This window comes from Triturus cristatus, chromosome 2_2 (assembly GCF_964204655.1).
Source record: "Triturus cristatus chromosome 2_2, aTriCri1.1, whole genome shotgun sequence".
Lineage (NCBI taxonomy): Eukaryota > Metazoa > Chordata > Amphibia > Caudata > Salamandridae > Triturus > Triturus cristatus.
In genome coordinates this window covers 476,685,426-476,711,737 of record NC_140582.1, presented here as the reverse complement: position 1 = coordinate 476,711,737, position 26,312 = coordinate 476,685,426, and the positions used below count along the sequence as shown (strand labels likewise).

General features: G+C 40.7%; 1 protein-coding gene across 2 annotated transcripts in view; it reads right to left on the bottom strand.

Annotated features, from left to right (window-relative positions):
* Nucleotides 1-26,312, bottom strand: part of PRDM5 (PR/SET domain 5) — a 687,250-nt gene that overhangs the window by 378,436 nt on the left and 282,502 nt on the right. For both annotated transcript variants that reach the window (XM_085641579.1, XM_085641580.1), the window contains exons 6-7: nt 19,085-19,177; nt 14,278-14,399 (exon numbers count right to left, since the gene is read on the bottom strand). In XM_085641579.1, the coding sequence (XP_085497705.1) occupies nt 14,278-14,399; nt 19,085-19,177 (215 nt within the window). The remainder of the gene's footprint in view (nt 1-14,277; nt 14,400-19,084; nt 19,178-26,312) is intronic.

Below are 26,312 nucleotides of genomic sequence, written 5' to 3'. Positions count from 1 at the left end.
TTCCTTAGGTGTAGATATGTCAGAAACTGTTCATTATCCAGGTGGAAATTTGTCACTAAATTCATCAAGGATAATTTCTGAGAATATGGTCAGGAGTGTGAACACTTTGGGTCTTGCCAATAAAACAGATTGTCCTTCATCAGTAGTTCGCCACTGTTCCAGATGGGATCCTCAGTGTGTAGGAATCCATTTATTATCCCCATCATTCTGTGTACCTTTTTCCACATATTATACATTTCTATAAATAGAGGGTTTTAGATGTTAGGGTCTGTTGAGTGTTTTAATTGAGCATAACAAGTAAACGAGTGATTTGCATCACTTTGAAGATACTGTTCCAATATAACCCAGTCTCAGGATTTCATATTAGGGTTTAGGTGACAAGCCATTTGAGAGAGGTGGTGGGTCCAGTAACACGTTGTCATGTTAGATAATTGCAATTGCATATCTCCAGATGTAGTAGCAGGATAGAGCTTTGACATAGCCTTACTAGGAGAAACTGACCCCATGCATATTTTTTATCAGTTTTTCAATTACTGTAATATCATACGCTGGATTCTAAACAGTAATATATAACGGAGATACTTGAACCATCTGTAATCTCTCCCATTTAACAAAGAGACTGAGGGCCAGATTTATAATTTGACAGTGGGTCCATCCCCCAGAAGGGTGATATAATAAATTACTCCAGAGGTCCCAACAAACACATTTTGAAATATTAATTGGGCCAGTGTATATTTTGAGCATTGATAGGATCCACCATCAAGGCAGTTCCTGCTAATTTATTGTAACTTTGTCATATAACTCCATCAAACAAGACTGAATTGTACAGTGAATGCACATTTTAGTTTTTTTATTTTAAAAACAAAACACCAAAGAGGGATTTTGTTTTTGAAAGTAAAATAAAAATAATTCTCCACTCATCAAAGTTTTAGTGAGGAGGGCATTTTTCAGTTTTCACTGCTCCTTGACTGGCAGTGACAGGCAGTAAAAACTGACCTGTGTGTCCACCCATCTATATTAGGTGATGGACATACAGGTCAACCTCTGATGGCTCTTTCTACTTGTTTTGACCATTGGAGGGGGTAACACAGCAGTGACGGAGTAGTCTCCACCGTGTCAAACCGTTTTCTTAAAGCATGGGTACTCTGTTGCCAACTTATAAATCATCCGCTGAATACGTTGTTGTAACCATTTTGGAGACATCTCTATCATTCCGTATTCCAAGATATTTTAATTAGTGTCAATCCAGACAGGGCCCTTTCCATGATAACTGGTGTCATCAGAATGGCTTCACTTTATGACCAATTTATTTTGTATCCAGTGAAACTGAAAAAGTTCGAAAGGAGTTCGATCATCTTAATTATTGATGTGCAAGGGTCACTGATTGTTAAGATTACATCAGCATATAAAATCAAGAATCCCTTTAATTGTGTCAATCCTCTTGATGGATATTGCAAAGGCTCTAATATAGCAGAAAAACAAAATTAGACAAATTCCATCCTTGACTATTGGACCTGTTAATTCTAATACTACCTGACATTATAGCGTTACAGTTGATCTGTGCTATTGAGTGTTGATATGGTTTTTGGATCACTAAAATAAAGGGCCTTCGGAGAAAAAGTAGCCCCACTCAACTTCATTAAATATTTTTTCATCGTGAAGGGAAAGGGCCAATTTTACATCATCATCATGCAAAGTCACTGTTCAATTTTTTAATCACAGTCTAAAAACCCTTTGCAATTCTAGGAAAGAGAGAATTACACCTCAAGAAGCATGGATATATATGTGCATTCTGTTGACTCCAGTAGGCCAGATATTCTCATATTGTCTCTCCTACTGTGATCTTCTAGACTCACCACATGTTGGTGCAGGTTCCTAAGAGTTCAACACCTAAATCAAGTGATTCAAAAAATGTAGGGCCTCATTTACAATTTATTGGCATTGGGCAGCTCTACAAGCCTTCCTGCTGCGCTGCCCTACGTCAAAAGGCAAGGGCAGGAATGCGCCGTATCTATAAGATAGGGCGCATTCCTGACCTTTCTCCATGCGCGAGCTCTCAAAGGGCAGCCTTGCGCCAGCACAGGCCCTATTGCACCATGGTGCAAGCTTGTCTGCATTGCTGGGATGATTGTTTTTCTGCAAAAAGGGACACTTTCCTGCACAAAAACAACCAATTGAGGCAATTTACTCTGTCTATGACTAAGTCTATGTTCAAGAGGAGAAAATGAGGAAAAATAATGTCATGTCTCCCTGTTGCCTCTCCCCTATGCTTCCTCTGAGGAGGCATAGACTGTTGAAGCATTCCCAGGTTTACAGTTTGTTGTAAATCTGGGAATGTGTCAAATGCCATGGGTGTTACATGAAAACACCCACTGTAAAGCCCATTTTACACCTCCCCATCATAGTGTGAGGCAATGCAGTGACTTGCGCTGAGTAGCCTCACTCCATATCTACAAGGCCATGAAAAGTCACGCATGGTGGCTTTACATGGCCTTGTAGATATGGCTAAGACCTGTGCGCCACTGGAAGGGCAGAAAAAGAGAAGTCCAGGTGAGGCACAGGGCTTGTAAATGAGCCTGCTCGTTTCCAACTCTTCTGGTCTTCTTTCACATTTGTCCAACTGTACCCTAAGTTTGGTAAGTTCCCTGAAGAACATCTTGAGTTCCTTGTTGGTTTCCGTCATGGATAGTTCCATGGTAGTTATGAGGATTGTACTGCTCTTCAGCTAAGCCATAATGTTTTCCAATGTAATGGTACCCATTTTGGGATCACTGTCTCATGCAGGTTGTTTCTTATTACTATCTGCTTCCATAAAAATAAGTTTTTATGAGGTCTGAGGGATGATCAAATGCCTCTTGTTTTGTAAGAAAACTGTAGAACTTTAAGTCCCAGTCTCAGACGTCTAATAGTACCACAATTAAATAGTACCATATATCATTCAGCCTCTCTGTAGTGATTCAGAAATGAATATACAAGCACCGTTTCAGGACAGCAGCTCTAAAGGTTCCCATGTATTTGATACACACCTCTCCCTCCCTCTCAATGCCACAGTAGGTCTTCTCTGCTGTCCCTTGGGCCCATTTCACACACTGTTTCCTCTCTTCTCACCTTCTTGGGCTTTCTGGCAATACCTCCTCATCCAGGGTGGGCCCTGCAGATCCCCAGAGGAGGAGCAGCTCACAAGTCCATGAATCCCTGGCAGTACCAGCACACCCCACTAAGAAGCTGCCACTGACCTCTGCATTCAGGTGATGCTACAGGCAATTCTGGAGATTCATAGGCAGGGTCAGTGTCATAGCAACACAGCCCAGGGCAGTTTCAAGCCATGCGCGAGCACCCAGATCGACCTCCACAATGTTCAATCTAACATTGGCCAACTCAGTCAAGCTGCCAATTCTCACCAGCACATATGAGAAAGATACATACCATGCAACCATTTCAGACTAACCTCAGACAATTTGGAGCAATGTTGGACCACCCACTAGATTGAATAAGGCAACTTTGAAGAGAAGCGAGCACTCTTTTCTCAGAGAGTAGAAACTAGGATCTGAAGATTGCTGGCACATAAAGAACCTCCAGACAAGGATCTTGGTCTTACAAGCTAAGAAGAACTTGGGGAACCAACATGAAAGGAAAGTCTACTTTCAGACTGTTTTTATTCTCTTCAGCTTTTGCTTCCTCTATGACCATCCGCTGCTAAGCAAATATGTGTGCTCTACAATTTCGCTCAGACATCTCCTCAACAGGATAGCTAGGTTCCAATTTGAGAATGGGAACCAAAGCTATCTTGGATATACGTTCTGAGATGGCGATGGCACAAATTATTACGTTTACCCTAACAGTGACACAGTAATGAAATGAGAACTGTACTCAATCTTCCACAGCCTGTGCACTGAGGTGGTGAGGTCTCACCTTAATAGTTTGTCATTTGTATTAATCTAAACATCAAAATACTTCCTTGCTAGAAAAACTATTTACAGTTTTACTTAGTCAAATAAAACACATTTATCATTGTTTATTCTAGTGAACCCTGAACATTCCAGAAAAGCCCTGTGCATACCAATAAATTGCTTTCACTTATCCTGAAAAGAAATACCTTACACTTTTTTGCATTGTTTCATGTCTTCCCAGTTTATGCTGCATGTTCCACAGTTTGCTTTTTTTTCTGACTATATTCTTTCGAAGCATGAGTTGATGATGTTAAATGTAATACTTGGGATTTCTTTTTGGAGTCTCATATTTGAAAAGTTCAGGTACATCAGGGTTCTCCCAGGTTTGCTCTTATTTTATGTAGTCTACATTTTGAATGACCTCGGCACCACTGAAGTAATTCAAGATGGTGTAATGTTGTAAAAAGAACCAATGAATGATAAGCAATGTGATAATTAGTGGGAGAAAGATGTTTCTTTACGACTGAGTCCAGGATGGAGCTCAAGGTTCACACTGTTGCCAGGTGTTGTAAAATGTTGCAAAACAGCAACATAAAACAAATATTTCGTTTACAAGGGAAGCAATGTGAAACACAGGCCTATAAAAACATCTTGAGTGGAATAAGATGAGGAATTCTGAAAAGCGCAGACCATAAAACCTGCTGTTCAATCAGATGTTCAACGAGACTGAAGCCTAAATGCTGTGAAAAATTATAAAGCAGGGTGAAAGGTTAGCCGCCAGATGTGTTTTCTTCCCCTTTTCACAGTTGGATTAAAAAGTGACAGAGCATTTAATTAAGTTAGCCCGTTTACAATGGTTTCAAATTCATTTTAATAGCCCATGAAGCTGTTTTATTAAGGGGCCCAATTAGTGCAGGAATACACCCTTTATTTGTGTCAGATTGTGCACACCCCCAGCAGGACAGATAGTAATTATGGGTTTATGATAACAGGGTGAACAACTATTCTGCCACGGAAGAAGTACTTATTCGGAAAGTCCGAGCAGGCAGGAGGGAAAATGTCAATGTTTACATTCTTTTACTTATGATATGTCCGGGGCAAGTGTCCTCCCAACACTCTAATAATACTCGAATATGTTATGGCGTCATTAATTAACATATATATTTGCTTAAAAGCATTATTTGTCTTAATTCTACTTAGAGAAGGACACACTACACGAACAAACTCTGAATTCTACGGTGGATAAATGAGTTGAAATATCGGGTTGTTACCCACGCTAGATGGCAGACTCTACAAACTTCAAAATATGAACTTAAAAGAATTGATGGTGGCACATTGCAGAATTCATGTCCATGACTCTATTTCTGATTTCGTGTATTGCGTTTTGTGTCTTAATAATTCCTTAGATCTTATGTCGCGTTTCATTACAATTCCATAGATACACATAGGGTCAGATTGGTAAGGCGGGCACTCGGGAAATGGCCGATGGGCCGGAAGGCGAGTTCTAGCTGTGGGCTGCTTTTTTGGGCAGCCTGGGGGCTGTCTGTGCTGTTAGGATCCCGCCAGCGGCCCAGTGGGTGGCTGAGTGGCCTTTCTAGAGGCAGATGGGCGGAGGTATCACTCCCTTTCTCTTGCTGGGCGGCCATTAATGTATGCAGATTGAGCGGGGGCAGGGGGTCAGCAGAAGTGGTCTCACTTGCATTCATGTGTGGCTCAGCGGTGTGAACTAATCTGTGCATTTTTTTTTATCTAAGTGAAGTTAATAAAACATACCCCCACCCCCTTTTTTTTCATTAAACTTCGCAGAAGCAGTGTTTTGCAGAAAGGCAATACGCAAATGTGGGACACTTTTTTTGGTGTGCCCGGGCCTATTTTGTATCCCAATCCAACCCTGGATACACAGCAGCCATAACATGTTTAACACTAACTAGCTGGATACTTTTTCAACCCTGCTGATATAAGTTGGGAGAGTAGTAATAAGGAAGCACCTACACTGTGTTGGAGATTGTATTAATTAAACCCCCATAATGTTAGTGTTTTTTTAGGTCTGGCTTAACAGGTTGCTTTTGTCGGATTTCATGACAATACCGCAACAATAACAACAACAACAACAACATAAAGAAATGGGCTGTAGGTCGGTACCCTTCAACCATTAGCTTCTTTGCTTAATCATTCAGGTTTTAGGACAACCCTCAGAATTACGCAAATTTTCAAATTTTGATGCTACATTTTATATAGGTTTTGGTCAAAGAAAAGAGACTTTGATGTTGCCCAGCTGTTCGCCACTACTGCCAAGGCATTCGCCGGTAGCAACTGACAGGCGCATGTGGCACTGCAATTCAGTGCTCAGCAAAGGCAGAGAATGGAAATAGAGCCTGGACAATGAGAGTCACTCTCTCACCAAAAGCCTGTCAGTTTCATTGCCTAGTCTAGGCTTGTATTTTTGAATGCGCTATACAAAAACTACTAGACTAGTTTCATTGCCTGGGCTGTGGCTCGGCAGCACGGTGCCACATCTTCTCTGAAAGCAAATGGTCTGGTGGAAGGTTATTGTGTAGCAAGGCTGGATTGACCATCAATTCCATTTAACATTTCCACAGGGGGCGAAGGCCATTGGAGGACAGTTTTTGATGGCAGAAGGCCTCTGCTGGTGCCTCTTCCACTTTCTCCGTCTCTCACAAGTTAATTACAGCAGACACAGAGGGTGCTTTAGGAGAGAGAGGAGAAAGACAGAGGACAGCGAGAGTGGCAATACAGAGGAAAGGTTTACGAGAGAGAGAGAGAAAGAATGACAGAGAGTGTGAGAGAGAGAAAGAGAGAGAGAGAAAGAAAGAAAGAGAAAGAAAGAGAAAGAAAGAAAGAGAGAGTGTTGAGCGGGGGCGCAGGGATTGGGGCTAGTTTCAACATTTTTGCCGGGACTGGTTTTAGTTTCTATTCTGGCCCTGTTAAGAAGAGCTACAAATGTATGCTTATGAGCAGGAAGGTGTGAAGGGAAGGTGTCTAGCACTATTTTGAGACATGGAAGAGGCTGATTTGTTGACGATCAAGCTGAACAAGCCGTTTCTGTATCAATGAATGAAGTTCATTAACAGCAAGTTCACCAACATCTACAACAATTTCAACCTACAACCCACCATCCTCAACCCCAACGACCTGAACCAACCAGCAAACACCAGCCAAACCATTATCACTTGGTCTCCACTCAGTGCTCTGACCACCTCCGTCATTATGCCTTCCATCTACTCTAAGGCGCCCACCGACCCCTGCCTCCACCACCTCTACAACCTTGCAACCAAACCCAATCAGAACGCAACTCACCAGCATCCTCAACATCCATCTCCACAGTTACCTTCCAGGAGAAATGGAAACACGCAGTCATCAGACCCCTCCTAAAGAAAGCCTCCGCCGACCACAGTGATCTATAAAATTATCGTCCGATCTCCCTGCTCCCCTACTCAGCCAAAGTACTAGAGAAAGCCATCAACCAGCAGCTCACAGAATTCCTGGAACAGAACATCCTACTGGATGCCTCACAATCAGGATTCTGTGCCAACCACAGCACTGAGACCATGCTGATTGCCACCACAGATCAGAACAATCCTCAACCGTGAAGAAACTGTGGCTTTTTGACCTCTCCGCTGTGTTCAACACCATCTCACACAACACCCTCCTCGACACACTCTACAACATAGGCATACAGCAAGATGCCCAAAAGTGGATAACCTCCTTCCTTGCAGGACGCACAGGGATCTCCAAACTGCCTCCCTTCACCTCCGGTCCCTAAGACTTCATATACTGCATACCACAAAGATCTTCCCTCAGCCCCACCCTTTTCAATACCTACATCACCGCCCTCGCAGACGTTGTCTGATCCCACAGACTTCACATAATCTTTTACACAGACGGCACTCAACTGATACTCTCACTCACCGAGGATCCCTCAAAAGCCAGGAGCAACCTCTGCCATGACCAACATAGGAAAATGGATGAGTTACAACAGCCTCCAGCTCAACTCCAACAAAACTGAAGTACTTATCTTCAGGAAGAACACCTCCGCATGGGACCACAGCTGGTGGCCTGCAGAACTCGGACCCACACACATACCGACCATTCATGCATGCAACCTTAGTACCATTCTCAACAGCCAACTGACCATGAAATGACAAGCCAACGCAGTCGCCTCCTCCTTCTTCCACACACTTTGCATGCCCTGCAGAATCTTTAGATGGGTTCAAACCAACACCAGTATGACAGTCACTCATGCTTTCACCACCAGCTGCCTCAGCTATGGCAACGCCCTCTACACCAGTATCTCCAACCAGTTCCTCAGAAGACTCCAGACCACACAGAACGTTGCAGCCAGACTCATCCTGGACATCCCCAAATGAACCCACATTGCCACCCACCTGAGAAACTTCCATTGGCTACCCATCCAGAAGCGATGCCAGTTTAGGATCCTCATGCATGCCTACAAAGACCTCCATGACCTAGGACCTGCCTATCTGAACCATCGATTGAACTTCCATCAACCCTCTAGTCACCTGCCCCACTTAACTTGCCCTCACACACATTACCCGCATCCATCACAGCTGCAGCAGTGGCTCCTCTTTTTCCTACTTCGCTGCCAAGACCTGGAACGACCTTTCCCTCCAGTTCCATACAGCCCCCTCTCTGGCAGACTACAGAAAGAGACTCACGTCTGGGCAGTGAACTCCGCTCCGCTTGCGGAGTTTGCAGAGCTCCGCACTCATCTTGACGTGGAGCCCACGGAGTTGCAAACAAATCTTTTTTTCCTCACTCGCGTTTGTTAACATCAAGTTGGCGAGCGCAAGCATGGAAAATCCACCTCCCGGTGAGATTTTGCCACATTCGCAATCGTCAACATCAAGTTGGTGAGCGCAAGTGTGGGAAATCAACCTCCCAGCGAGATTTCTCAACGTGGGCGGTCAAATTTCTCATTGTGCGTGGTCGCGTACGCTTGCTACCGCTCGCATTGAGAAACCGTCCGTTCACAGTGTGGACAAGCATCTGGCACTGAAAATCACTGTGCACAGCATTTATTTAACGCACTCCGCCGCTTGCGGAGCTCCTTGTAGCGCGGCAGAGGTTTTTTTGCATTTCGTGGCGTTCTGCATGGTGGAACTCCGTGGCTTAGTCAGGACATATAGCAAAGTCATTTGACTTTTGTTTTGGTGGTTTTTGGATCAGAGACCAAGAGCCTGCCCATAACATACTGTGAGATAATGGGCCTCAGTGTCCCAGCCCTTTTTGTGGTTTGGTGGGATAGGAACGCTGGCGATGCGAGGGAAAGGTTGTTGTACACTGCCTACAGAACTGGTGGTAAATAATCAATCTGATGACTTTTGGAGGCAAGAGAAGAGAAAAAAGGAAGTTGGTAACTGGTCTATGAATTAAAAAATTATGTTTCAGAGAACTGATTTTCATAATAACTACACTCTGGTCATCTCAAAGTGTGCTAGCAATGCTACCCTACTGCAATTCACAGGCCCCTCATAAGCCCAAACCCCTGAATGTTCAATGGGAAAAAGAATAATCAGACACATGTGAGAGAGACTGATTCTCTCCTAACCCACCTGGCCTTTCACAGGAACTAGCATGTCAATAAATGGCAATTTTCTTCTGTAGGACAGATCATTCCTGCACTGGAACTGTGTAGCATGAGCGTTCACTCACCGTGCTTTCAGAGAAATCAAAACTTTTGTAACTTTGTCGCTGCCTCATAAAGACCGAAACAGCATCACTTGATCAATTAATTAATGTCTTGCACACTTGAGCAAAAATATACCACTTACACCTCTGTGAGAAAAAGAGGTCTGCTGTCATCAGGATCAGTGTAAAGATTCAAGGATAAGAATCCCATATTAGAAAAAGCTAAATATACATGTAAGGATGAAAGCCCTGAGTCAGTCCATTAGCAATGACATCCATTTTAATTGTTTCCGCATTGGTTCTCTGTATTCCTTTTGAGTCATTTAGAAGGGACATAAAAACTGTAGCTGGCGAACCCTAGGAACACCACTGATGTATTCTGGGACCAGAGAGACACTAAATTGGTCTCTGATCCCCATTGTCTTCAGAGTATATGTCCATTGATCAGCTGCCCTAGCAGCTATTGTAAAATCTACAGTCGCTGTTTCCAGGGCTAATGCCTATTAGAACCCTAAACCTTCATAAGTACTGTGACCTTTATTAAAAAGGACCCCACTGCCACAGCTGATGCACTTTCTGAAGTGTGAATACTTAGTGAGCCAGCATGTTGTTGTTGCCCGCTCATTTTTATTTTTTGCTTTGCAGATTTGTTTTGGAAACAATAAGACCAGCAATAAATGACATCACATGCATGGAGTTTTCTCTCTGTTCATCAGAGACGTGCCTCACATTGCAGTTCCAGACAGGAAAAAAGATGGTGCCCTAGGTAAGGCAGGGTTTATGTCACGTGACCTAGATCTCTGTGACGGAAGGACTCCAGTGTCAAGGGAGTTTGACTGGTGAGTTAACTGTGGTCAGCAACCCACCAGTTCCCCTATCTCTATTTGTGACTCGGCTGGGAAAATGCAGGTTTGATGGAGCGGAATACCCTCCAATTTTGACAGATCTACAGCTCTCCCAAACCCTAACTAGCCTTCCCAAGTACCCAACATTCTGGTCAATTAGGAACACATGCAATTTCACTTTGCTATTGTTAGGTGGTCAACCCAAAGTCCTGGGTCTCCAAACATTCCTGACAATAAAATAGTAAACCTTTAACTGGGAGATAAAAATAATGACTAACATAAGATTATGACATCACAGATCTTTTTGCGCTGAAAACAGATTATGGTTACAACTTCAAATTACTTTTGGGTTTCATCAAAAGTTAAGGTCTCATTTGGGCAAAATAAAATTTCACAATTCGTGAACTATAGTTATTCGACTAGGCACACATTCCAATATTACATTGGATTCCCAATTTGGCTCAATGCTAATGATGGGAAATAAAGGAGAAAGCTGCAGGGTTCCCAATTGTGATGTGCTCAAGGCCAAGATGTATCAACATTGCATTTTGTGATTCTATAATAGCTAATTTTATCGATACGCTATTTTGGAATCGCAAAATGCAATGTATGTAGGTTTCACAAAAAAAATAGCGATTCCCACATATTCCTTAATTGCGAATGGCAAATTGTGATTCGTTATTAGGGAATGCATTCCCATTCATTCCTAAGGGCCTAGAGGCCCATAGGAATGAATGGGAAGGCATTCACAATTTGCCAACACCAAATAGGTCATCACAAATTGCAAATGCAATTGCAAGGTTGCCAGGGGAACATAAGGCCCCCCGGATGCACCCCCAAAAAAGGTAAGTGTGCACATGTGGCACACACACATGCCCTAAGGCACTTCAAAAATGCAATTTTGTGCATTTTTCTAAGGATTTGCAAATTACCACCAACTTGAATTTGGTGGGAATTTGCGATTCCTTAATACAAATTTGTATTTGGTGATTGCTTCATGCATTGCACTTACGGAATCACAAATTGTGATTCCCTAACTGCATTCGCACTTTAGGTAATTGCAAAAAATTGCAATTACCCATTTGCATATGCCAAAAGTTTCATACATTGCAAAAGGCATTTTTCCGTTCGCTAACAGGCCGATTCTGCGAATGAGGCCGTTTGTGAACGTAAAAACCCTTAATACATCTGGCCCTAAGTAATCATGCTGAGAAATGTTGGGCACACATTATTTTTCAATAATTTATCAAAACTATCAAGGGGCACCCCACATTACATGTGCATCATTTTTACTGCTTGTGCCATTAGAAATCAGATAGACCGAATGTTTGCGTGCCCCCAGCCCTCACCTGTTGCTGAGCATTGCCATTATTTATATGTGTCTTTGCTGCTGAGACCATTGCATAGTCATCTATACAAACTAATTACTTGAGAATGTTAAAAGTTTCTATTTGAATTTCATATGAGTACAATGTGTTTTGCATAAATATTTACAAAAGGTTGAAATACAGCTTCACACTACCAACATACTGTATGGCATCTGTTTGAGGTTCTTGATCCACTAATATGCCACATTTGGAAAATATGCTGTTTTACTCATCAAATGAGAAGAGCAGAGCATGCTAAGAGTGTAGAAATAATGTTCTACCTCATGCAATGACATCCCTATATTCCTGTATCTCTATGGTAGATGAGGAGAACAATAGACGTTGCCTTCTTTAAATATGCTTCGTATATGGACCCCTGCACCTGTGTCCACCTGCCCTCTATTGCACAGAGATCTCCCACCAAAACAAGGCTGTGTGTCAAGGTATCATGGCCAATAATATCGACCCACAATTCTACTGATAGCACATTATTGGCTACCAATACACTGTCAAGGTACTCCTACATAGGAAAGTAAACATTTACTAGTCTCAACTCCACATCTACTTACCTTGGCATTATTTTAGCTGTAGATATCATGCATTCAGGATAAGTATAGGTCAGTTATAAAACAACTGAAATTTTAGTAGCACAACAAAAAAATTCAATTTGCTATTTCAGTAGAGTTACATAGTTGTCCTTGCTGCAAGGTGGGGTGTGTGGAATTAAGATGTGGTTGGTTTGGCAGTGTAAAGTTCACAGTTTTGCACATGTTTTCCTGCACTCATATTAACATGTTTTAAGGACATATGTCCTGTTGCACAAAAACCGCAATTTAGCAGAAGAATGATAATATAAGTATGCTTGCAGTGTTTTTCTCCCACAAAACATACCGTAAGGAGGCTAATTTGCTGACTTTTAACTACATTTGTGAATTTAATAATGTTAACCTTTTCAGAAGCTGTCTGTAGTCATTATACTAAATATTCAGGGGCTTATTTACAAGCCCCTTGCGCCATCCGTATGTCAATTTTCCCATGTTAAAAATGACGCAAAAGTGGCGCAAGGGGCTTGTAAATAAGCCCCTCAATTTTTATGACCTCTGACCATTCAGTGGCCTATGTGTATCCCATTGATTCCTTTACCCATTCTTTATCATCCAGACGTTGCAATGTCCACTCATCACAACAGTGGCAAGAGAAATGAAAGAGGCATTTCCACAAAATTGTAAATAACAACTGAAATTGCAACCAACTAGAAGTAAGACATGAGGCTGAGTTTATCCATAAAGGTATGCCTCTACACCTGGAAAAGCTTTGTGCAGTGGCAGTTCCAAAGGCGATGCATCGGTCCCAAGATGAGGGAGTCTTTTGCGATTGGTCCAATTCACGCAGCAGCAACAGCGATGCATCGATTCTGCTCTGGGATGAGCCGCTGAGCCGAGGAGATGTGTCTGATCTGCTCAGGGATGCATCACTCAGCACAGAAGATGCATCAGTGCCGCTGGCAAGTACCTTCGGCCCACTTCCAAGAGTCCAAGACTAGGGTGGCTAAAGAAAGAAAATGCCAACTTTCTAAAAGTGGCATTTTCAGAAATGTAATTTAAAATTCGACTTCACCAGAAGTGAGGATTTTAAATTGTGATTACAGAGATACCAAACTTGAATCAGTTATCGCTTTCCATTTAGAAATTACATTTGTAAAATATAATAAGGTAATCCCAATGCTATCCTACGGGAGAGTAAAGTCTTTCAGCAGTGAAAAGCGAATTTAAGAGTTTTTTAATACCAGAACATGTCAAGCTAAACAGTGCATGTTCTGCTTTTTAGATACAGTGCACCCTGCCCTCGGGTTGCCCAGGGCCTGCCTTGTGGGTGCCTTACATGTATAAAAAGGGAAGGTTTGGGCCTGGCAAAGGTTTATTTTGTCAGGTCAAAATGGATGTGTATACACAGTCTCTGCAAAGGCAGGCCTGAGACATGGTTAGAGGGCTACCTAGGAGGGTGGTACAAGCAGTGCTGTGGGCTTACCAATACATTTAATTAGAGGCTCTGGGCACATGTAGGGCACTTTCCTAGGGACTTATAAGAACATTAAGTGGGTATGAGCCAATATTATCATGTTTAGGGGAGAGAGCACAAACACTTTAGCACTGGTTATCAGTGGGAAAGTGCCTGATACCAGCAGAAATGAGGCCAGGAAAGTGGAGGAGGTAGTCAAAACGTTGGGGGGGAGGGAGACCACCCTTAGGCTGTCAAGTCTAATAATCCTGATTAAGAGTGTGTGATATGTACTCCACAAAAGGACATGCCCAGAAAAATATTAACACCTGAGTCAATAAATCTGCCACCAAAAGTGTACAATGTATCTAATAAATTATAGTATTTGAAACGCCCTATTGCATTCTACAACTGACATACAAATTAAAAACATCTTGAGTGTTGACTCTGAACAAGTATGTAAGAGTACAAAGGCACAGTAAAAATACACATAAACTTATTTCTTACCGGTGTGAGAGTTTTCTTTGTGTTTTTTCATTGCATGTTTGCTTCTGTATTTCTTCACACCACAGTCTGCTTTACAAATAACACTGGCTTCACTTTTACAGACCTCTTTGTGCTGTTTAAAACTATATAAAAGAAATGATTTTAAAAAAGTGAACCTTAAAAGAAAAATCAAACCAATCAAAATAACCCTCATTGAAGCTACTAAGATTTAGCCTTTAAATGAAATACCCCTTGCCAAATCCTAAACAATTGCAATTTTGTTTACCATATGTTGAACATGAGGGGTATTAAACGCTATATAAAAGAAATTACAGATTAATCCATACAATAAATCACTGAAACATGAACCACTGCTCAAGTATACCTCCGTTTCTACAATTGGGAAATATGAAAATGATATTATGAAACGTAATGTTCTTTCATGGATTTAGCTGAGTGTTGATTGTGTATGTACAAAGGTCAGATGGTTTAGATGGAAAAGGCTCAACTAAGGCTCATTAGGACAGACACATTGAAGGCTTTACTTCAGTTTGTGAGTGAAAATATCTAACAGTGTTTTCATTCATCCTTCATATTTAATGCTTGTGGGTCAGCACTCTATTAACTTTTGATATTTATGTTTTCTTAAGACTGGCTCACACTTTACTCATGGACATTTGTGAGCAACAACAACAGTAGACTCAGAATGCTCTGCTACTGTTCTCACCTAATTTAAGTTGGGCATTATTTATGATGGGGAAATAGTCACTCATACACAGTTCCCCACTGCTGCATATTGAAAATGTTAGAACTATACACTCATTATTGAGGTATCCAACTAATAGGTCTGATTTACACACAAAAAATGATTATTCTATTTAATGATTATTCTAACATACAGAAAGAATGTTTTCCTTGTCTTCTCTCTCCTCTTACCAATGCATGGAAATGTCTGTTGGATACAAAGACTTTCCCACATGGTATATAGGACAACTGCAAGTATATGGTAGTACTGTGACTTGCATATGTTGCACGCTAAAGAATCGTGTCTGATGTGGTCACTATTATAACACTACTAATATTAGTAGCTCTGGATCATTATCATTAAACATCAGTAGCTCATATTACTGAAATGTATGGAGACCATGCAGTACATTATCAAGTTAAGTATATATTTTCCATCCTAAACTTCACACCCTCTTACTTAGATGTAGTGGTAAAGTTAGTAATTTGCAATTTAGCACCCACCTTCAATTTTTATGGCTCATATGGCTGTTACCAAAATGATCTTTTATAGAGAGTGGATAAGAAGCTGGTTGTGATCCTTATAAAATTAGGTTGGGCTGTATTTTCACTGTGAGCTCTTGCAGGTTTGTGGAGGCTGCTGGAACGCTGTGTGTTCTTCAGTGAAGAGAACAGAACTGTGGCAAATTCTCCTTGTATCAGATAATCCTAATCTTTAAATGGTCTTGCTTTAATTAGTGATTTGGGGCTTTGGTGTTGATTACTAAGACTGACATGGGCTTTGGAAAATACTTGTCTGAACAATCGGTAACAACCTGTTGAAATAGTCTTCTTTCTTTAATGCTTAATGGGACTATGGCACTTAGGCCTTTATTACATGTTTGGTGTTCTTCCAATGGGACAGCCACCACTGCAGTACCAGGAAGACCGCCAAGCCTGTGATTAGCCCGTCTGCCAGATTACGACTTGAATCCAGGACGGGCAGGCAGGCTGATGATGGTGTCACAGCGGCAGTCTGTTAGGTTCATAGGAGAGCCCAACAAGCAGACAGTTGCAGTTAGATGTCTACTGCATGTTCCTGCATGGTGTGGCATGCACCATGTCATGCATGCCATACTGTGCAAGAACAAGGGTACAATTCCATGGGGGTACAACTTGTGCCCCCCGCGTGCATCCCCAGGCCCAGATTCAGCTGGGACCCCTGTGGTGGCCCCCTTACCTGTATGTCTGCCACCCTTTTCATGACGGGATCCCCACCATGAAATGGCAGTGTATATGCAGGTTGTAATATGCTTAGCACCACCAGCATATTCACTCTATTTGCAGACCATAGCCGCAGCAGGATCCATGATTCTAGCATAGGCAGCGGTCTCGTGGCAGTCCCACTGCCACACTCATAATATGGCAGTGGACCTGCAGTGGTGGTGGTTATCGGACCACCACCGTGTGTACGGCGGTCCTAGGACAGCCATACTCATAATAAGCCCTTGGTCTATTCCCGGTGTTTCACCAATGTATTGGTGGTGGCTTTGGGAATCAATTCATCATTGAGTAGAAATTATCCACTGTTATGAGGCTGGAACCTGTTTCCCAAGAACAATTATTTGCAGCTGCCTGCTGCTTGCATTAGCCTTTCTTTGTGAAGAGAAGCATGTATATGAAATTTTATTTAGCCCTCACCCTTTGAGGTCAGTTACAAGCATTAAGTTGGTTGTTCGCATGAAACATGAATCTTAAAATTGTCTCTACAAACCCAGGAAACAGTGACACATTTTATCTTAGTCTATCCCATTGTGAGATGTATGAGATGCCTCGGATGTCCTGGCTTATCTTATCGCTCTAATAGGGGAGAATGACATTTAGAAGACAGTGAACAACAATAATGATACTGGGCTTGACTCTGCAGTGTTCTGTGCACCCAAAGGCATAATCTATTGCTAGTGAATAGAAACTAGCAGCATGTTGCTTTAAAAATTGGCTAATGGAACTTTTTATGATTGATGATCGTGTTCTTATATATGTATATGTTTTCTTTATTGTTGGAAAGTTGTTTGTTTTATAGATTTATTATTTTGTTTCAAAGATAACAAAATCAGTACCTTAAGTCAAACAAGGAAGCATTAATTCTAAGACAAATAATTGAAGAGCATAGTCTGGTATACAGTTTGAACATAGAACAACAATGCTAATATCAGAAAGTATACATCACAGATATTAATGAGAAGAATGCTGCTTACCAACAAGATTTTTACATCAAGGCAGTCTCCAGAACATGTAACTCATCTCCGGCATAAATTAATGTGAAATTGAGTTTCTGCCTACACTACTGTTCCATGCACAATCTCTCTATTTCTTTCAATAAGTGATCCCTCTTTATTCACTGTGCTAATGTATTAGCGAAATATGCGTAGTCAGGTGAGACTGCACAGGCACCCAGATATTCCCGGCCTAGCACTGAATCAGCTGTGCTGTGTACAGGTCTGCATTGTCTTGCAGTATATTATATCATGTATTAGTCCATTATTTGTGGGAGTTGGGCTCCTTCCCCAATTTAGCACCACACATCCATTTGTTAGCAGTAATGCAATTGCAGTAAATTTACAAGCTTGCTAGGTATGTCCCAGGAATAGACCATCAGGGCCTCTAGTTTTGAGAGTTCCAGATCAATGCCTATCATCACAGACATTTCCTAAAATATTTTGATCAGTGTATCCACACAGCTCCAGGACAAGTGGACAAAATCAACATCCTCCATAATGCATCTGTGACAACAGGAGTCAGTTTTGAAGGAGAAATGTTAATGTACTGTGTGTTTATATTTATTGTCTGTAACGTGTTTGGATGTGTATATCACGATAAGTTAATACAATTTTGGTTTGCATTTGTCATTGTTAATTTGGCTTTCATTTTGCATTGTTCCTTTTCTATAAACCACCAGTAGCAAATTGTATTCTTGTATTTGTGGGTTTGCCTAAATCATCCTTAGGATTAGTGAGAGAGTTTTGATAATGAACTTCTTGTGCCCCTATTTCCTTCACTACTCTTCTTAAAAGTAGCACTGCTACATTGGCTTAAAACCCCTCCTTCAATGTTTTGGCCTATGACAGGCATGCTCTACAGCTTGTCTGCCATATCACAGTGTCTCGGGTGAGGACAGGAGGGTTTCCTCATTTTTTCTGTCCTTTTTCAGTGATAAATATCCACAATGAGAGGCAAAGGGTAACCTTTCACTGAGCCAATTTTGTTTTACATTTTATGGCTGTTAATGACATGATAATCTTTCGGCAAATTATTACCAATCAATTAGGATCTGCTTTACAAAGGTACATTCATGTATTGTCTTCTGTTTGTCTGGTACCTTTCATTATCTATGTGTCTCTTGTCTTTTTGTATTGAGGGGACAGTATCTTGAGGCACCACACCTGTTTCATGTATTCTTTTCTATATCTTTTCTTCAACTGTCTTCTGCCTTCAAGTTTCTTCTACAACTGCCTGCCATTGCTATATTTTGTTTAGAGTAGGTTTGTTCTTTCAGTGTTAATGCTTTTTGTTGTATCAGTGATCCATATCTTGCTCTGTACCTAATGACAGTGTCAACATGTAATATCCTTAAAGAGGACATCTATGCAGAGAAGAAAAAACACAGTTCTTTTTGCCCAGTTCCGCTTTCTGTTTTTCCTCACTATCTCCTCTCTGCATTTATCAGACGTATGCATTTTTAAATGCTCAATCTTCTCTAACTTAAGGCTATTACATTCTGCTCTCTTTTTACAATGTTTCTTGTTTGTTTAAATTATGTAAAAGAAAAAGAATTCTAATGTAATTTGTTCATAGTCATATATGTTGAGCCGTGGGTCATTTACTGATGAAATCAGTGGTTTAATATCATAAACAAAGTCTTCTATGGCAGGTTTGTACTCCAGAGAATAGCATATTACAGAAGTCCAGGGTTCCTTCTTAGAATGTGGATAGACTAAACATATTAGATGTGTTTCTTTCTTCAGGTGTTAATATCACATAAACAAGTTACACAAATATAAGGTCAATGCAAAATAGAAGTGGGTCAGTAAATTAAACACAAAACCTGGACTCTGAGCTGAAGGATGCACTGCAAACAGGACACTGATAACTTTTTGAGGAATCTCCTGGACTGATGTTCTCTGAACAGTGAAGTGCACTACAGAAGAGAAAAGAAAAAGAGACCCATTATGGGTAAGCGTTAGATTAAAAATGAATCAAATATCAAGGCTTTAATGATTCCAAGTGTAACAGCTTAATTTAATTCTAGGTTTTCTTTCTTTGTCCACCACTCCAAATTGTTCACACATTTCAATGTCAAAGCCCCAAAGCTATATATATATTGATAAGCATGAAACAGAAAGATAACTAGTCCAGGACATGTCTTTAAAAAGATATATTAAATGCATCTGCTTAACGTTGTCTGTTGCTTGATATTGCATTACAAATCAATGTGCTATATTATATAATATCTGACAGAGGCAGCATACACTGTACACACTTCCTTGATGGCAAGAGATAGGACAGGCATGCAACGACTGGCAGAACAAAGTGATCTGCAATGATAATGCTCTTGCTGTAACTTACATAATAATATTCATGATGTCTTACAGCTGCAAAACCTTGTACTAACTGAAAAGCGGTGAAAATGAACTCCCCTAGATTGAATATAATTGGCCAGGACACTGCTGTAGATACTGAACAGAAAGGTCCTGGGGACTTCTTGCCTCTGTACAACCCCATTGGAATGTTCTGAATAGGAAATAATTTATTATTATAAAAGAATTTCTAATGTTTTTGAGGAAGAACTAATATTCATCCCAGTTAACCAGTCCAGAAACCTGAAAATCAGCAACTCTCTGGAGTCTATGATGATGAAGTTAAGCTTGCAAGCACTCTCTAAAGTAAGTTGCTGATCCTAGACCATTGCCAGGTTAACAACAGACTGAAAATATCAAAGTCTAATTTATTTACAACTCATTAAACACTAAAGATTGTGATGTAAAAGAACAGTAAGATTCATGAGAAGATTTACCATATGAATGACCTAACATTAGGTCCCCACCCTGCTTGAGGAATCAAAACTACCTCACTGGACATCAGAGATGGGATCCTTTGTCAAGAAAAGGACTTGAGTATTGAGTAGTAAACATCGTGCTAGAAAAAGAGTGTACCAAAAATATAAATTACCAAAATATCAACAAGGTATGTAGGTATAATAAGAATAAATTTACTATACATAACTCTACATGCATGTACCTTGATAATAAATACATGTATCATCAAGGCTCATGGCACAATATTCTTGTAGACAATATTCTGACATATAATATTTGTGCAATATAGACATTTCCATGTTGATCCAAATAGACTTTTCTTTGGTTTTGACACCACAGATACCACTATAAGTATGAAGCTGATTGGCTTGGCTTTGGTTGGCTCCAAAGTTTATCTTTGATAGTCTGAGTTTTAGAGGAATATTAATAATAGTAACAGTTTGGTCTTGAACAATCTATAAGGTTGGATGAGATTATCTCCATCCTTATCTCTATTTGTTGACCAAACTCATTCATTTGAAGTGTTATTCTGATAGTTTCATCTGCAGCATTTATGAATTCCTGAGTCAATCAAGCATATTTTCCCATTCAGCTTTTATGAAAGGATCATCAGCGAGTGAATCAATACATCAGGAGTGCACTGTAAACAGAGTTACTTTTCTCATGCTGTGTATGGTTTAGGGCTGGGTCACCTGCTCTCAAGACTCTTTTCTCAGTCAGCTTTTTCTTCAGCCTTTCTATACCAAAGATGTTTGATTAGAAACGTTTGGAATATGAAGATAGTTAGAGAGCTGCAGCAAAATATCAATCATGCATCAGGCTATGAGAGAATGACAGCCACAAAATGCTGAGCATTTAGGAATGGGTACACAAATAAACTGCAGTCTCAATAATATGCGTTCTACGCGAGATTTGCATGAACGTTTTTTTGAACAATAATAATTAGAAATGCATTATATTTCAACACACAAAAATATTTTATTCCAGAAATATATGTGGTGTGAAGATACATGTTTTTGATGGGTGCATTAATTTACTGCTGTCATTCAGACATAACACTATCCAGAACAGTTTTGCAAATGTAAAACATTTATTCCAGGATCCCATAAATTGAGGAACAAAAGGTGGCAACAAAAATTGTCGATGTTACAAGAGGCAGAGCTATGTACAGAAAAGAATGATAGTAAAGTTATATATACGGACATTGAAAACAAAGGCATACTTAACTGGTCAAAAACATAGTGCCTTTTAAAATATCATATGGGGTTAAGGCACAATCTTCAGAAACATTTTGGTATCCACTACTCAGCATGTTCGAAGGATTAATAGTGGTAACATAGCTCCGTTGGTTAATGCACTTGCTGGAGAAATGTGTGTTCTACTCACATGTTTGACATATCATGAAATAGCATAGCGTGTTAATGTTCTTGTTGCAAATCACTGCTTGTAAATGCAAGTCACATACTTTTATTTTATGTAGATAGCTCAATAGGTTACTTTTTTGTTGCCAGATATGAACTGGCATCAAGTAGCTGCATACAAACTGAAAGAAATGCATTTAGAACCTTTCTGTTTTTTTCTCTGTCTTTTGCTATTTTAAAATGTGTTTGGGTAGTAATAAACATGAATTACAATAGTTTCTGTTATTTAAATTGTTATTGGTGTAACTACTCATGTAGACAGATACACCTAACAGTCTTACAGTGCATGTATATCTCCTTCCTACAGAGACATGGGATAGTCAAATACCTATACCCAAATCATAATTTATCCCTTTCAAGGAGTTGGTAATTGTTTTGTTGTTTGCCACCAGAATTGTGATTGCGAACTAATGATACATTCAATACTGAATTTCAATTTGAAATGAACACCCCTTAATGCCCCTTTCAAATTGGGATTCGATATGGCTTGCAGAACCCATTTTATGAGTTGGAAAATTGCCCTTTTGCAGTCCCAAACCTTGCTATTTTGCGAGCTGCAGCATTTGCTTAGTATATTCGGCCCTTAGCCCTAGGCCCTGAATAAACAAACTGTGAGGAGTAGTTTTTAAATGTAAGTTTTTATTATGCGTGATTAATTAAAACCATTGCATACAGTGCATTAGCAATAAAATCAAGGCACATTACATTAGTACAAAAAATTAAAGTTTAAAATGAGGCGCATTTTTGCTGTACATAAAACTTTTAGAATAATTTGGGGAATGCATATGTCCCTAGCACTGTTGATACTAAATCTGTTAAAAGACAGTTCGGTGTGGGATATCTATTTAAACTGACAAAATGTTCCCCTGCGACAAGTAAGAGTCCCCGTAACAGCTGTTTTTAGCGTCCTGATGCCATTGTAAGGCCGGTGTATGGGATTGCAGCCTGGCTCAAGTAGTACCCAAGACCGTGGCTGCTGAAGATTGGTTTTTCAGTTTTGTTGCGGTCAAAACAAGAAATTTTATGAGGCGACAGTTTAGCTGTACTAGAGTAGGATTGAAGCACAGCATCACTGCCAGCCTACAGGACCTAACACCATGCTGGTTGAAGAATGGTTTTAACAACGTTATCCGTATGTCCTTTAGCTTCTTACAGATGCATATAATGTGGATTAGGTTCTACATGCCACTGGCACACAGATGACAAGACTGCTCTCCATCCCTTCTTTCCCAAGGTTGTAAGAGCGAGTTGATTGAACCAACTCCCATACGAAGCCTCAAGAATTTTTCCTTGGTCGCAATCTTTGTTCCTGCCTTGAGGTAGGATTGGGGTTTAAGGACTTCATAGTTGTTAAGCACAACCCAGCCATGAGCATGTTTGGATAGTGCTTTCTTGTCCTCTTTAGCTGATATTAGTCTTGTTGACTTGGTTACTCGTTTTTTAAAAGCTGAGTGGCCCATTTATATGTTCCAGGCGTCTGTCAAGCCTAGAGTGTTAATGGACTCCTGAAGGTACACGCTGGCTTGCAGCTTTCCAGTGCAAGAGAGCTCTACCCAGAGATGATTGTTCAACAACCCTATTTCTGCTGCTCTTATTTTATGCCAGCTTTTTTCAGTCACCTGGTTTTGGAGGCCGAATTCCAACCTAATTTGGGCTGGTGAAATGTATTTAGAAAGCTGGAAAATTGCTCGATAGGCAGTTGCTATTACACTGTCAAGAAATGCTGTGTCTCTTCCAGTCAGCGATTCACTCCCATAAGTGATTGTAGGCTGCAATTTTGCTCGCAGAACTTTTAAAAAGTGGTCAAGCGTTAGGTCCGGTAACATCTTTTTCAGAGGTTTTAGTGCTAAGTAAGTCATGGCTCCCTTCCTTCGCAGGGATTCCAGATGCGGCTTGAAGGAGTTTTTATGATCTAGCAACACGCCCAGATATTTATAATTTGTTACTTGGTCAAGACGTTTACCGGCCAGATACCAGTTAGGGTCTGCCTTCTTGTGATGATTTACTGCCAAAATGTTAGATTTTTTAAATTTTAGTTTTAGAGCACTCCGTTGCGAGAAATGTGTGGAGTAGGGTTTTGTGTTTATCACACCTATTGCATAGCAATAATGTGGTGAGAAGTATTAAACAGGTGATCCTGAATACCCTCTGCTACAAGTTTTCAACTTGAAAACGAGGCATAACATTCAGAATCTGTATGTAACACATAGAATACCACTTTGTGCCCTTTTTCCGTGCCTTTTCAATGATGGCAAAAGTGGTGCTACTCCCCAAACCAGCCTGACACTCTCACGATGGCAGTTCCTACAAACCATTCTCACCAACAAATGTGGACTATATGATATTGTCGATGGACCCACCATCCTAATATGATGCTGAATCTCATGAAATTATTTCTGCTTATGAGTGATCACCAGCTGGGTCAGGGAACCAAAGATTTTGCTAATGTTGATGCGGTCGACTTCAAAAAGAACAATTGATGGACAGAATGCAGAACAATGTCATACATTCACCCCAGTACAGAGATCTGGGCCTAAATCCATTGTTTTTTTGCTCACCATGCCATTCCAGTTTGGACCCAGCCATATGCAAATCAGTCTTGACCCTGCACCCAATGGGAACAGTCCAGCCCGAACTGCCAGGCTACCTCCTCACTGGACTGGAAATAAGCATCCTAGGACCGGTTTCGGGCATTCAGCCCTCATCAGCCAGGATAGCTTGACTCCAGTGGCATGGAGAGCACGGGACCCACATCTGGACATACCCGTCCCACTCAGGGTGCCAAATACAAAAAGAACAATTGATGGACAGAATGCAGAACAATGTCATACATTCACCCCAGTACAGAGATCTGGGCCTAAATCCACCGTTGTTGATACGGTCAGAATTTGTGGGTTGGGACCCATGCTCATTAAACCAGGTCAGTTTGTTAAACCCTGTCGCGACTGCATGTATCTATACCAACAAGTTGGCATTGGTGGTGATTCTAATAAAGACATTCCAAGGAAGAATGCCCCCTTGCTCCAATAATTTCACCATTGGCATGTAGTGTGAGCCATATTTCAATACATAAATGTTGTATTATTGAACACAGTTAACTTCACAAGCACTTTCCCTTCAATTCAAGAGTTGATAGAGGGGTTCTCAGTGAGTCAATTGGGAAAATTACTCATGTATATTTAATGGAATAGTGGTCCTACTACAGCATTGCTAACAGTATTTTGACTCCTGTATTCGGAACTGATACACAGTGGTCCAAAGATATATTTTAAGGTAAGGCATTTTAAAGCGACCTAGGCAGAACAGTTAAAAGGAACAAAAAAAGACAACTTGTAGGACTGAGATAATTTTGGAGGTGGTCAGGTGGGATTGCTGGCACAGGTTATAGTCAGTCTCTTTGTTTCTACAATTAGAAAAAACAGGGTGGCAAGATGGCAGTTGCGTGACCGCTGTGAAAAGTCGCTCTCTTCGCCGCAGTGAAAATCTACTACAATTGAACCCTTAATGGATTAAAATTGACTTTACAGCACTGGATAGTCATGTAAAGTTAGGGGAAGAACACTTCTAATACATCCTGGAGAGACATACTGTAGTGTATATCTGTATTTTTGTCCTTACGAGCTCGTGCATAAGTATCTATAATAGAATGTATGTATGTCATCTGTAGAGGTTTGTTGTTCTAGAGTTCTAGAGTGTGGGACATTGCATAAACTGGACTGCAGAGTAGTAGTCGTGTTCCCTGGCACTCGCTTGTTCCTGTATTTCATTTAACTTGCTGAATAAACCTTTCTTGCATATCGATCCTGCATCCGATCTTCACTACAAACTGGCGACGAGGATGGGATTCGGAGGAGTGTTTCAGTGTGAAGATTTGTGAAGACCGTGTTCATGTGAGTTAGAGTTCAGCGGACATTTTGCGAAACACACATCGGCGTGCGGACTGATCGCAAACCATTGGGACTCAAAAAAGAAAAAAAAAAGGAAAAGAGGCAAGAAGGATCAATAAGGTAGGATCCCCTTACCAGCGTCTGATTGAAAAACGGTTGTTAACCATCATTGGACGCATCATTCAGGCGGCGGTGGAGTTCTAGTGCCGAACGCGGGCTGAACTCTGTTCATGCAGTGACCGAGCGTTGGTAACACCAACGTATGACGTTTGCACGCAAGTTCACGCTTAATGACCGTGCGTGGCGGCCATTTTGATTGGGGCTGCGCTAGTCTTCGGTACGTGTTTGACAGATATAATATGGTGATCAGCGCTACGAGCAAGAGGATTTAGCTCGCAAGCTTAACTAAGAACTGTTATTTATCGGATACAAACAGGAACAGGTGAGACTGTCGGGGCACGTGTATACTTATATATCTTTTCTTCCTTTCTTCACTTTGTCAATAATAGATTTGGATAGTGAATGGTGAGAAGAACATTAATATAACAGTCTGGTTAAGTTAGCAATTGTATGGATCAAGGAGATCAAAGTGAGAGTTCAACTGAAGGAACAATGGCACAACAAAGTTTTAGTATCAGCTCACCTCATCCATTTTGGGTTAATGGTCCACAGCCTGATATGAAATGGCTTGAGTGGAAGGAGTATTTTATAAACTATGTGTGTGCAATTGATGAGGCTAGTAAAATGAAGCCTGAACAGAAAAAAAGGATTCTTTTTCATTCATTAGGACCTATGGGAATAAAAACGTATTCTCGCATGACAAAAGTGACTGTGGCTGAATTAGATGTTTTTGAATGTGCACTTAAGGATATGGACAGATATTTCCAAAAGGGGTGATGAAAGCAGTCAACTTTCTTGATTGCGGTTCC